Genomic DNA, 11380 nt, shown 5'->3' with positions numbered 1-11380 from the left:
CCTTTTTCCCTGAGGTTGGAGAACCATTTCTCTTCTGTGCATGGGAGAGAACTGCACCCTCTACGCTTCATCCAAGCTCAACTCAATGTCTCTTCTGAAGGGATCTGTTTATTTGCCAGGGTGCTTTTTCACTGGAGTACTGAATATTTTATTAATAGGGGAATTGAACAGTTACCTGGCAATGTCTAAGCCACTTCTACTTACCTCAGACAGTACATGCTTCTCCAAGGATCGTTAAGCAAGGACAACATAACGTCCCTGTTCCCCTCTTGCCCCGACTAAATGATGATACCGCCAGGTCTTCAACGCACTCCCTTGGATGCAGCTTGCAAAAGCATTCGYGAGGGATTTGTCTCACCCGGCTTGAGTAACGATTGTAAAATGGCATTGAAATACCATCTGGGCGAGCGTGCTGGGAGCCACCCTCATCCCACTCGATAGTTCAGACGTGCTGCTAAAGGGAAATGGATCTGTCTCGCTGAACACAGAAAAATCAGGGGATTTACTTGGAGTTGGAWACTCGTAGCACTCATTAATTCTCCTGGCCAGAGACCATTCTAAATGCCAGTTAGGGATTTTTGAGAAATACCACTGTTTCACTGCAAATGTCTCTTCAATGACCTCTGAGTCACTGAGATAAATAGGCACTCTGCTTTTTTCTGGTTCAGATCRGTTATAGCTGCTGATTGATAAATCGCTAAAGTGGTCCATGACAAATCGCACRGGGTAGTCAAGGCTGTAATTAAAATGTCTCTAACCTGCTTGGTCATCTCTGACATATTGGGACCAGATGCACTGTGGTTGTAGGGAATAACATGCTTGGGACTCCATCCGGAAAGATGGGTCTCAGGAGAGAGAAACTGGCTCTAAAACATGCCAGATCTGCCTCAAATTCTGGGTGGACTGACAGGATCGTAGATGAAGTGGCCGTTTTTTGTTTCCTCCTTAAGGTTTCAGGGAGTTTCACTAATAAATAGCCTTAGAGCTACTAAATAGTCTTTAACAGCTTTTGCTTCATCAGGGCTGACAGTCGGCAACCTCCAGCATGGGAAACCTGTAAGCCACCAGCAAGACATCCAACCTACAACAGTCACGTTCGTTAGGAGACCTTACCAATCAGTAAAAGAGCCACAYGGCAAAACTTTGCCCGCGTGCACCCGCGCGCAGCCCCGGCCCCCACGGACGCGGCGCGTACGTCTTTGCCCAAGTCAGAGGGGCGAGTGCGGCACGGGAACTCTGATTTCTCCGTGGAGAGGAAATTCATTTCCTGAGCAGCTCTAGCAAGGAGCCGGGTGAATACTCGAGTCTCCATTCCAGCTGCTTCAGAAAACAAGAAAGGAAATAAAATGAAGATGGGTCCTATGGAACAAACACATCCAAAAGGAGAAGATCATTGCGGGGGGGGGTGAAATGCCCTGCTTTACTGAGGAGCGGAGGGTTGAGTTTGGGGTATGTGCAACTGCCAGGTAACAAGCGCCTCCAGTGACTCCCTGGGTTTTAGGCTGATTTGTTTAAATATTTTCTAGATGCTATTTCTCAGAAAAAAAAAGCTGCAAGCGCAGGTGGAAAGTAATAAAAACCTCCACTTGCCTCTCCTAATATCAGCTTTACACTAGGATCACACTCCTGGCTTTGGGGAGCCGGGGGCTCCATCGGCTAAGTGGAAGGAAGAGCCAGCCCGAGGCTGTTTCTCGGCTCTGCTTTTCCCAGGAAAGTTCAACGTTACGCTTGCAGCAGCCTGGAAATCAAAAGCGGCTCAGCCTGGTTGCTCCAAGCTTTCCAGCTAAATTTGAGTCTGGTCTAAGAGCCGCCAAGACACCTGGCGTCTTTCAGGCCATTAACTGGGTATCGGCAACGCTATTTGGAGGCCGGGGCAGCAGCGCGTGCGYGGACGCGTGCCGCCGGAGGCTTCGGGCAAGGCCGTTCGGCAGCGGCGAGCAAGTCTCGCGGAGGCGCCTAGGGGGGCTCCCGCTAACGCACGTCCGCCCGGCCGCGGTCCGGCCCGCGCGGTCCCCGGGGACGGCGGCGGCAGCGGAAGGCGGCAATGAGGAGCAGCATCTTTGTTTTCATCCCGCTCTGTAATTAGGTCAATAGGAGAAGCGGGCGCCCTTTATTTATTATTGATGGCGAGAACGAAGCCTCCATCGATCGGAGCTGGGGAGAGACTCGCCCCGGCGCTTTCTGCAAAGACCTGCCAAATTAGATTTTTGTTTGGAAGGAGCGAGGGTGTTTGGATGAACTCGCGGCCTTGCCTGCCCCTGGAGAGGGATGAGTCGGAGGAAGAAGAGCAAACTCAAAGGCACTCGGGCAGCTGAGCTGCTGCCAGCTTTCACGCCTGGGTCCAGCTCRCTCTCTGTTCCCAAATAGCTCTGGCTGCTGCCTGGCAGCCCGGGAAGGCGCAGGCCTTGCCGCAGGCAGAGAAGAGCTGGAGCAGGAGAGCAGAGCTCGTCTGCCACRGCCATTGCGCCCTGCACCAGCCCTGTGATGTGCTGTCGGCTGTGGTCAAACCCAGGTCGCTGCATCCATCCACATTAAAAACCACCAGACCCTCYGTTATCCAGGACGGCGCAAGGAGGGAGGCAGCGGTTTGATGGGCAATGGAAAAACCCTGCCAACACAGCACAACGTCCTCGGCACTGCACCTGGGTGGCAAGCCTGGCCCTGAGCACCGTCTCTGCCTGGGCACTCACGGAGCAGGGTGTTGGGTTCAGCAAGGAACCCTTGAAGAAGACCTCGGATCGTGTCCTTGCCCTCCGTGTCCAGCCCTGATACATCCCCCCACACACACCACGGCCCAGCTCTCACTGGGGGTCTCACTGCTCAGATGTAACCGCCTTCCTGCCTCCTACCATCCCTCCCTCCCAACTCCAGGAGCACCAGGAACYGGCATCCCCCACCAGCTCCTCCTTGGAAAGTTCAGCAGAGCTTTCAGTGCTTCCCACTCTCACAGGGGTCCGGAAAAGGGCAGATGTCCAGAAAAGCAAAACCAACAGCTGGAAAGCAGCAGCCAGCAGCCAAGGAATAGGTCAGGTCCTGTTTTATGCAGTCGAGCTCCTTTCTCATGGAGGAGATGGTGCTCTAAATGCCACTTGTAACCGGTGGAGACAGGCGCTCTACATCTTAATTAYTAGCCTGGCTTTTTGCCTCCTCATCACACCCCAGATGCAGGACGACCTTGGGAATGAGCTCTCTGCTTTGCTTTGCTTAAAGCACATCTTGTTCAKCCAGGTCACTGGAAACAGCTTCTTCCAGCAGGCGCAGGCAACCTGCACAGGCTGGGCTGCAGCACCCCATGCCCACGCTGGGCGCGTTGCCTGAGCAAGTACGTCGGAGCCACCACCSGCGCCAGGCAGCCCTGTCGGCACCCTTGCAATTAGGAGCCCTTGCATGAAGCCACTGTTTGCCTGTAAGGAACCACAGAGGCTGCCAAGGCCAGAAAGAAAATAAAACAGGATTTATTTAAGATTTCCTCCCTCCCCTGGAGAAATAATTTGACTTTTGCCAAAAATCYACCTCTAGGATTTACATGTTTCCAATGTTTTCAGGTGTTTGTGAGAAAATCATTGAATGTGCACAAAGAAACTCACCCAAAGCGTCTGCCTTTTCACCGTGCAAGGTGACGGTCCCAGTGCAGCAGTCACCATCTGGAGGAACAGTTCCCTCATCTTATCTTTCTTCCCTCTTTACCTAATTGCAGGTAATGGCCCGTGGACAGGACCATCGCTTAGGCTGCTTGAGATGCACAGCTGCATCTGGCCGGGAGAGACGGCAGCTGTGTAACACGGCATGGGACAAGGGACGGGAAGGCAATGGGAAGGGTGCAAGGATGTAGTGGACCATGCACGTCTAACCTTGGTGGAAATTGCCGTGGGAGCTTTAAAGACCATGCAGGTTTTCAACTTAATTTAATTTAATTTAAGATTGCAGAACCATCATGTAGAGACCCCCAGCGAAACCAAGTGTGGATGGTTTGTGTCTCACGTAATCAAAACCTAGTGGCAGCAGGAAATCCTTCCTTGCCTCCACCCATGGTAAAGACATCTCCTATAGTGTCCCACAGCTCCCTCCTGCCCACTGTCCCTGGGACAGTTAATGGCTTTAATCCCCCCAGCCCAGCCCAGTGCCTGGGTGGTAAATGATATTAATGGCACCTTGTGGCACCTCATTAAAAATTGCACCAAAGCTTAATTCAGGCCGTACATCAAGGCCCGTAAATGAAATAACCATCCATTGCCTCTCTAATACAAGTTTGATACCAGCACGCTTTAACTTGTCTCACTTTTAGAAATATTTTTCTATTAAAATGCAGAGCCTGGCTTGGCGCCCAGGAACGACAGCTAAAAATAAGACTCAGCTGGCCACAGTGTCGGCGGGTGATTTAGGACGGCCCCTTTTCCCCAACGCCAGCCCCACAGTCCCCTTCGCTCCCTGCTAGTGAGCCCACAGGGCTGCCAAGCCATGGGACACATCAGCCCCCTTGGGTAATGGAGTCGGGCAAAGGCAGCCTCCCAGCTTTTCCCATGGGAGGAGAGCTGTGGGGTGGCAGGGACCGGCTGGGTCTACCTGCCCCAAAAGCTCCAGCAGACATGAAAAATGCAATGTCCCTCCAGGAATTTGCTCTTTCTTCTGCTGTTGCCATCATTAAAMTAAAGAGGAATTAGTGGGGCAGGTCTCTCCCTTGCCCGTCTGGCTGAGTGATTGCCCCACGCACAGGCCGTGGGGTGATGGACGAGGCTGCCACGGTGTGAGATGCAGAGACGGTAGCAGGGCTGGGAGGAGAGTGATGGAAAGGGAGCCGGGACTGCTGGAAGGGACAAGTGGATGCCTGGCCCTTGACATTGCTCACCCACATCAGGTGCCTCCTGCCCAGGTCCCATGTGGGTGTCCCTGTCCCCCCAGGTCCTACTTGAAGCCTCGAGCAAGGGGTCATACAGCCACGGTGAGCTCCAGCATGGCCAGCACCTGAGCAGCCCTCTGTGATCCCATATCCCACCCAGAGCTGAAGTTCCCTCTGCCGTTCCTCAACACCCCCCAGAAAGGCAGATCTYATTTCTTAGGTCCCAAGCTCAATACGGGTAATTTCCATCTCCTTCCATCACCTCCAAACTGATGTAGAAGGCTGCACTCTGGGCATACCTGTCCCTCACCAGCACATTTGTGAGAGAGATGAACCATGAGGGTGGCTTGGGGTCTGCACACCCAATCGGAGCCACCAGAGCCAAAGCTTCCCATCTGCATCAGGGACAYGAGAGCACACAGTCTTCATCCAGCTGAGATCCATAAGGCAGGTGTATGCAATAATTTGGGGCTTCCTGGAAAGTCCACCCAGATATTCCCCCTGCCAACAYGACCCAGGTCTGGCAAAAGCACATTAACTCCCAGGCCATGTATGTCCAGGAGTGTGGTCCCCTTAAATACACCTCTGCATGTCTGCATTTTACAGCTCTGGGAATTCAGATATTTAAGTTTATTCTGGGCAAACCTGAATAGCCTTCCCTGCTGACTGTCTTTCAGCTTGCCAGTCTGGGGATAGATTAATTAAGCTTGTCACACCCCTGTTCTACAGGCTGCCATGCCACCTGATGCATGGTCAGACCAGAGGACACATCCCAGCCTAGGGACACACATACCTAGAGGTTTCTCTTTCTGCTGGCCACGCTGGAAATCTCCCTCTCAAACTTGGCCCAGAAACACCCTGGGAGGAGGCGACGTCTTTGGGAGCTCATTAGGAGGAGTCGGATTTAGGCCCTCACTCATTCAAAGCCCTCAGATCCATCTTGTGCCATGCAAACGCAAACCCTGCCAGTGCCCTGCTCCCTATTAGCATGATGGATGTTGCAAAAAATGAGCCAGAATGTAACAGGATTAGAAGAGCCTTGATACACAATATAACCAGGTTGTTCTGCGAGCKGAGGGACTAATGAAGCTTGTTTCCCTGCGTGTTGGAATCCTTTGTCCCGTCTCCTCCACTGCGAAAATCAGCTCCCTTCCTCATCTCCTCCAGCAACCCAGCCAGGAAGAAAACATCACACGCCGTCAGCTCACGTGGAGCAACTCCTTGGGCTGAGCGGCCACCAGGACGCTTGTGCTGTCCCGCTACCTSTGAAGTGCGGCTGCAGTTGGCCAAAAGGTTTACAGACGACTGTCCTGGAGGAAGGAGAAACTGGGAGAGAAATAGGAGAGGTTGCATTTCCTAAGGAAACAGGGCTTTGAAGTGGGGAAAAATAAGCTCATTCTTGCTCCCCTTCTCCTCCTCCTCTTCTGCTGGTTCACACAGGGGTGTATATGTGTAACGCAGCCTCCCGCTTCTGGTAGTCCAGATATGGGAAACATAGCTGGGGAGGAAATGATCTTGGGCTCATAAGAAAATGAAAATCTCTCCCATTTCACTGGCATTTATGTTGATATTTTCCTACAAAAGGAATGCGAAAGCTCAACCCAAACGAAGGCCTTCTGTTTCCAGCTGCTACTTTGCCTTCATGGCAAGTATGGTGGTAGCCCATCTCCAACAAGGAACCATGCGTAGGCTTTCTGTGTACATTCCTCAAGACAAAAATAGTATCTACATCTCTAAGCAGCTTCCTTTCCCTGAGCAGCTGCACAGAGCAAGGGACAGACAGGTCTGTGCTCCGGCTGCTCCCAGCTACCATCCCTTTGGAGCATCTAGCATGGCTTGGCCATAGATGGACTCACAATGTCCCAGTCAGGGATGACAATGGCCCAGATCCCCAGCGAGGCATGGCAGGGYGGTGGCCTTTGTCCCCAGGACCTTCCAAAATACGTCTGTCCCCGGTCCCACCCGACAGTGTCACCACTCCATGATGTCCCCTTCAGAAGTGAACGGTGATCAGTGAGAGCTGCTTTCCAGCCGCTCCCAAGAACCACGCACAGGCTGGAAAACACTGTCCAAAAAGATCTAAGAATTTATTTGTCAAGGCACAAAAACCTCCAGATTCTGGAATTTAAATAACAATTAAAAACAACAGAAGAACCATTGATTCCAGCACAGCAGTGACTCCTCTGCCAGCCTGAGTGGGACCAAGGACGCGCGACAAGTGAAAACATTTCTCGAGTCTGCACTTAAAAACCAAGGAGAGGTTGGTCGGGGTTTTCCGGCCGGCCGGGGACAATCCCCACGCGCAGCTGTAACGCGGACCCAGACCCGGCTTTGGGCTGTGCCCCCCGCACCCAGCCGCCTTCAGCTCGCCGCCGCGGGCCCTAGCTCGGGCAGCTGGTGGCCTGCCCGGGGCTGCGTTCCCACCGCACGTACAAACTAGCTGTGTTAAACCAATTGCTTTCCAACTGCAAAGTCAAGCGCCGGGAAATGCCAGGCTCGAGCGCATCCCCCTCGCGCCGCAGCGCCCGCGGACCCCTGCCTCGGTCGGGCCTCGCAGCCCTTCCCGAAGGAGCCGCTCTTCGATTAACCACTTTCTCCTCGATTTCAGCGTGCATTTGGGGATGCGACGGGCACGTCAGAGCCCGGCTGCAGATCCAGCTGGGAACGTTCGCCTGGCGCACGCCCCACGAACGCGCAACGGCTACTTAAAAAACTTGATGGAGGTGGTTCTCGCAGCACCTCCCACCCCAGGAGCTGCAGCTGAGCAGGAAGAGAGCCCCAGGAGCGGCATTAACCACCTTCTCCTTGCTACAGCGCCCCGTCTCCGTCACCCAACACCTTCCAGCGCCTGGAGCAAAGGAGGCAGGGGACGTTTCCTTCCAACGCTTGACTTGGCAATTGCAATAGGACCTTTAACACAGGAACTGAATCACACGGGCGGCCTGGGTGCCTCCGAGCATCCCACCGGTACGCAGGGTAAGGACAGAGAGGCCATCCTGGACGATCTCATTAGGGGCGCAAAGCAATTAAGAGGTGGTTCTCGCAGCTGGATGCAGAGGCAACAGGAGGCTCTGAGCCCGCCTGCACTGGGGAGGACGGCGGGCTCTGCCTGGCCAGCAGGCTCCCCCGGCCCGGCCTCCAGCAGGCACCTCCGCGCCCTGCTGCCGGCTCGGCGGAGAGAGGAAGAATCCGCCCCGGGCCGATTCCCGGCCCCACCACGCACTTAAGGCAAAAAAAAAAAGAAAGAAAAGAAAGAAAAGAGTAAAAGGAAAAAAAAAAAAGTCCGGTCAGAGCTGCTGCAGCGGTGCAACGTGACGAGGAACCGTCCTCCCACGCGGCCGGGGCCGAGCCCGAAGGCGCCGCGCTCAGCCCACGAAGGCCGGGCTCCTCCGCCGAGCCCGTCCCGCGAGGCTTGGCCAAGGGGGAAGCGGGGCGCCGCGGGGCTGCCGGGGCCCAGGGCAGCGCCAGCCGCCGCCGAGCCGGGGAGACGAGGCGCGCGGAGGAGCAGGAGGAGGGTGGGGGTGGTGGTGGTGGTGGTCCCGGTGCGCGGAGGGCCCGCGGCGGGTCTGCGTTGGGGCGGTCGTGCGCGTCCGCGGTCTCCCGGAGCTCGGCCCGGACGGTTCGCCTGGTCTGGGGGGCTGCTCCCAACTCTCCCCCAGCTCCCGTCAATCGATTTCTTGTTCGTTATCTGCAGCAGGGGGGAGCAGAAGAAAGGGGAAGCCAAGAAATAAGCCAAAAAAGCAAGAAGCCCGCCGTGGCGGCACCGCGGAGGACGCCACGCATGGTGGGCTCCCAGTGCGCGGCCCCGCCACCCCCTTCCAACAAAATAAATAGATACATTTAARAAATAAAATAAAATCAGAAAATCCCAGCGGAGATGCCCCCCTTCCCCAGGAGCTGACGCCAACCGCAGGTCRGATACAACAGCGCGCGGGTGTGCTTGCTCCACCGCCGAGCTCCTCCTGACAGCCTGCGGGGAAGATATGGCCGGAGAGGAAAAAAACGGGGGAGAAAAGGCAGGGAATAAAAAAAGAAAAAGCAGAGCCAGCTAATGCTTCAGCTAAAGGTGTGATTCAGCCATGGCCAAGACCAAACCTCGTTTGGGAAAGCCTGCCTTTAATGAGAGGGGAAAATAATTAAAAGGTTGAGGAGATCTTGGAAGGGAAACAAGCGGGCGAAGAGCGGGGCCGAACCCRCACCGAAAACGCCGGACCCCTACGCGGGCTGCGGGGGGTCGCAGGGCGTCAGAAGCACCAACGCGTTGCCGTGGGAGAAGACGCTGCAAGGCAGAGCCTGGGGCTCGGGCTCCAGCTCCCAGGAGTTCTCATCAGAAATTCGGCGCAACCCGGCTGCTACCTGGGAACCTGCACGGGGAAAACGTGCGATCCCAGCGGGAAAGGGAGGGAGGGGACGACGGCYGGCGCGTGCGGCTCAGCCCAGGACGGTCCCCTCCCCGCCCTGCTCCCGGCGCCTTCCCGAGGTCAAGGCCTTCACCCAGCAGCAAGAGCACCCAGCAGACTCAGTAATGCTCTAGGTGCAAAGAGCAGGACGCCTCAACGTGCTTCAGCCCAAGGGGGCTCACCGCACGCCGGAGAAAGCCGACGAATGCATCGAATTGGCTCAAACCGCTTCGAGAACCTCGGCCACAAGAGCCTCCCCGTCTTTGACGTGCCTTCGCCAGCACAAGCACAGGCGCCCCGTACCCCGAAGGAACCACTCAGGAACAACTCCCCGTAACACTCGCTCCTCTCCCGGGCAGAGGATGAGAGGACAAACAACACGCCAAAGACGGGAGTCACTTCGCTCAATCCGTTACTGGGACATAGCAGCCGAGGTCGGAGCAAGAGCAGCCCCGAATTAGAGCTGAGGCTGCCCCAAGTGCTCGGGAATAACTGAGCCGGGGAAATTTGACTGCTCTCCTAGAGCAAACGGCCCCCCCCAAAAAAAAAGATGGATGATGGAAATGCAATGGGTATTCTACACACAGATTTTAGTATCGCTTCTCTCGTGCTTTGCAAGGAGCCTTAGTCATCAGCTGGCCGGTTTGCCGCGGGACCACCGCAAAGCGCCTGCGAAGCCGGGACGCGAGGGCAGAGCTCACGCGGAGCGGCCGGGGGGAGCCGGGGGCCCGCGCGGCTCCCGCTCCCCACTCACCTTCTTGGGGCTCCGCGCTCTTCAGCGGCTGCAAGGCTGCAAGAGGCAGAAGGGCAGGMGGTCAGCTCCCCGCCGCGTCTCTCCGACCCCGACCGCCCGGCTCCCGCAGTAATTATGCCCCAAATTCCCACCACAAACCAACTCCCTTTAACCTCCGAGGCAGCAAAAGCCGCCACGGAGCCGGCGTCGACGCCGCGCGCACGGGCGCGCTCGCTCCCAGGGCGAGACCAGGCGCGAGGCAGCCGGCACGCAAGCGCGGGGCGCTGCGAGCGCGGGCCTGCTGCGCTCGCTAGCAGGAAAACGCAGGAATTCAGCCCGCTCGCGCCCTCCAAGGCCGCGTTACACCCGCGAGCCCGCCGCCTGCGTACGCCACCCACCTGTCTTGGGCTCTTCCCCCTCCTCGATCTGCTCCTCCGTCCCTGCAAAGCAAAAGGCACGTGAAGCGCCCGCAGACGGCTCGCTCCGCGCCCGCGGCCTCCCCGCACCGCGATCGCCGGGCCGGGCTCCGCTCGGYAGCCGGGCAAGCAGGCAGCAGAGCCGCGCGCGGGCCGAGCCAGGAGCGGGATCCCCGGCGCGCTCCGGACGGCCGCGCAGCCTCATCCCTTACGGCTTCTAACGGGCCGCGAGGTCCTAGTTACGCCTACAGAGCTGCTGCCTCCGAAGCGCCGAAACGCCGCAGCAGAGCGGGGACCAGGGCTGAGAAAAGTTCAGATGCCACCAAATCCGATGCGAAAGCAGCAACAAATGCGGCGTCTCGCGGCAGMGCCCCGCTGCCGGGCGCGCGGGAAGGGTCCCTGCCCGGATTCAAACCGCTGACGCTCGGAGCGGAGCTTCGTGGCTAAGGGCGTGCAGCRGTGAGGGAAAAACCACGAGGGCTGGGAGCGATCTCGTGATCCAGAAGGACTGAGGTCAGCTGGCCTGGGGCCACGAAATCCTCTAACAAAAGCAAAAATTCACTGCAGTTTCCAGTACAGAGGAAAAATAAAAAATAGTAATAATAAAAAAAAAAATCAAACCAGATGATCAAAACTGCCTTCAAGCCAATCAGTATCTTACGGGTTTGATCTTGTGTTGCAAACCCCAGGGGACAGAAACACCCAACCCACCTTCTGCGGACAATTCACCGGGACGTGCTGGAGCAACACGCTCGGGCTCGTCCGCCCCGGCCGCCCGGCCGGCCCCGGGGCTGGGTGCCAAGAGCTCGCCCGCCCCCGCGCAGCGAGGGCATCCGCGCCCGCCCGCCCCAGCAGCGCCGCGGAGGGAGCGGGAACCAAGCCAGCAGCCTCCGGTGCCGACTCTGCTCTGACGGCGCCACGCTCAGACGCTATTAGAAAAGGGGTTTGGGTGTTTTTGGTGTTTTTTGTTTCCTTTTTTTTTTTTTTTTTTTTT

General features: G+C 56.5%; 1 protein-coding gene across 1 annotated transcript in view; it reads right to left on the bottom strand.

Annotated features, from left to right (window-relative positions):
- Positions 1-6900: 6900 nt before the first annotated feature.
- Positions 6901-11380, bottom strand: part of CD276 (CD276 molecule) — an 11265-nt gene continuing 6785 nt past the window's right edge. The window contains exons 5-7 of the mRNA XM_085300749.1: positions 10369-10410; positions 9992-10027; positions 6901-8525 (exon numbers count right to left, since the gene is read on the bottom strand). Of these exons, the coding sequence (XP_085156875.1) occupies positions 8503-8525; positions 9992-10027; positions 10369-10410 (101 nt within the window). The 3' untranslated portion in view covers positions 6901-8502. The remainder of the gene's footprint in view (positions 8526-9991; positions 10028-10368; positions 10411-11380) is intronic.

This window comes from Rhea americana, unplaced genomic scaffold, assembly GCF_003343005.1.
Source record: "Rhea americana isolate MKP2758 unplaced genomic scaffold, rheAme1 scaffold_168, whole genome shotgun sequence".
Classification (NCBI taxonomy): domain Eukaryota; kingdom Metazoa; phylum Chordata; class Aves; order Rheiformes; family Rheidae; genus Rhea; species Rhea americana.
Note: the sequence above shows the minus strand (reverse complement) of the source record. Positions and strands in the feature narration are given on the sequence as shown.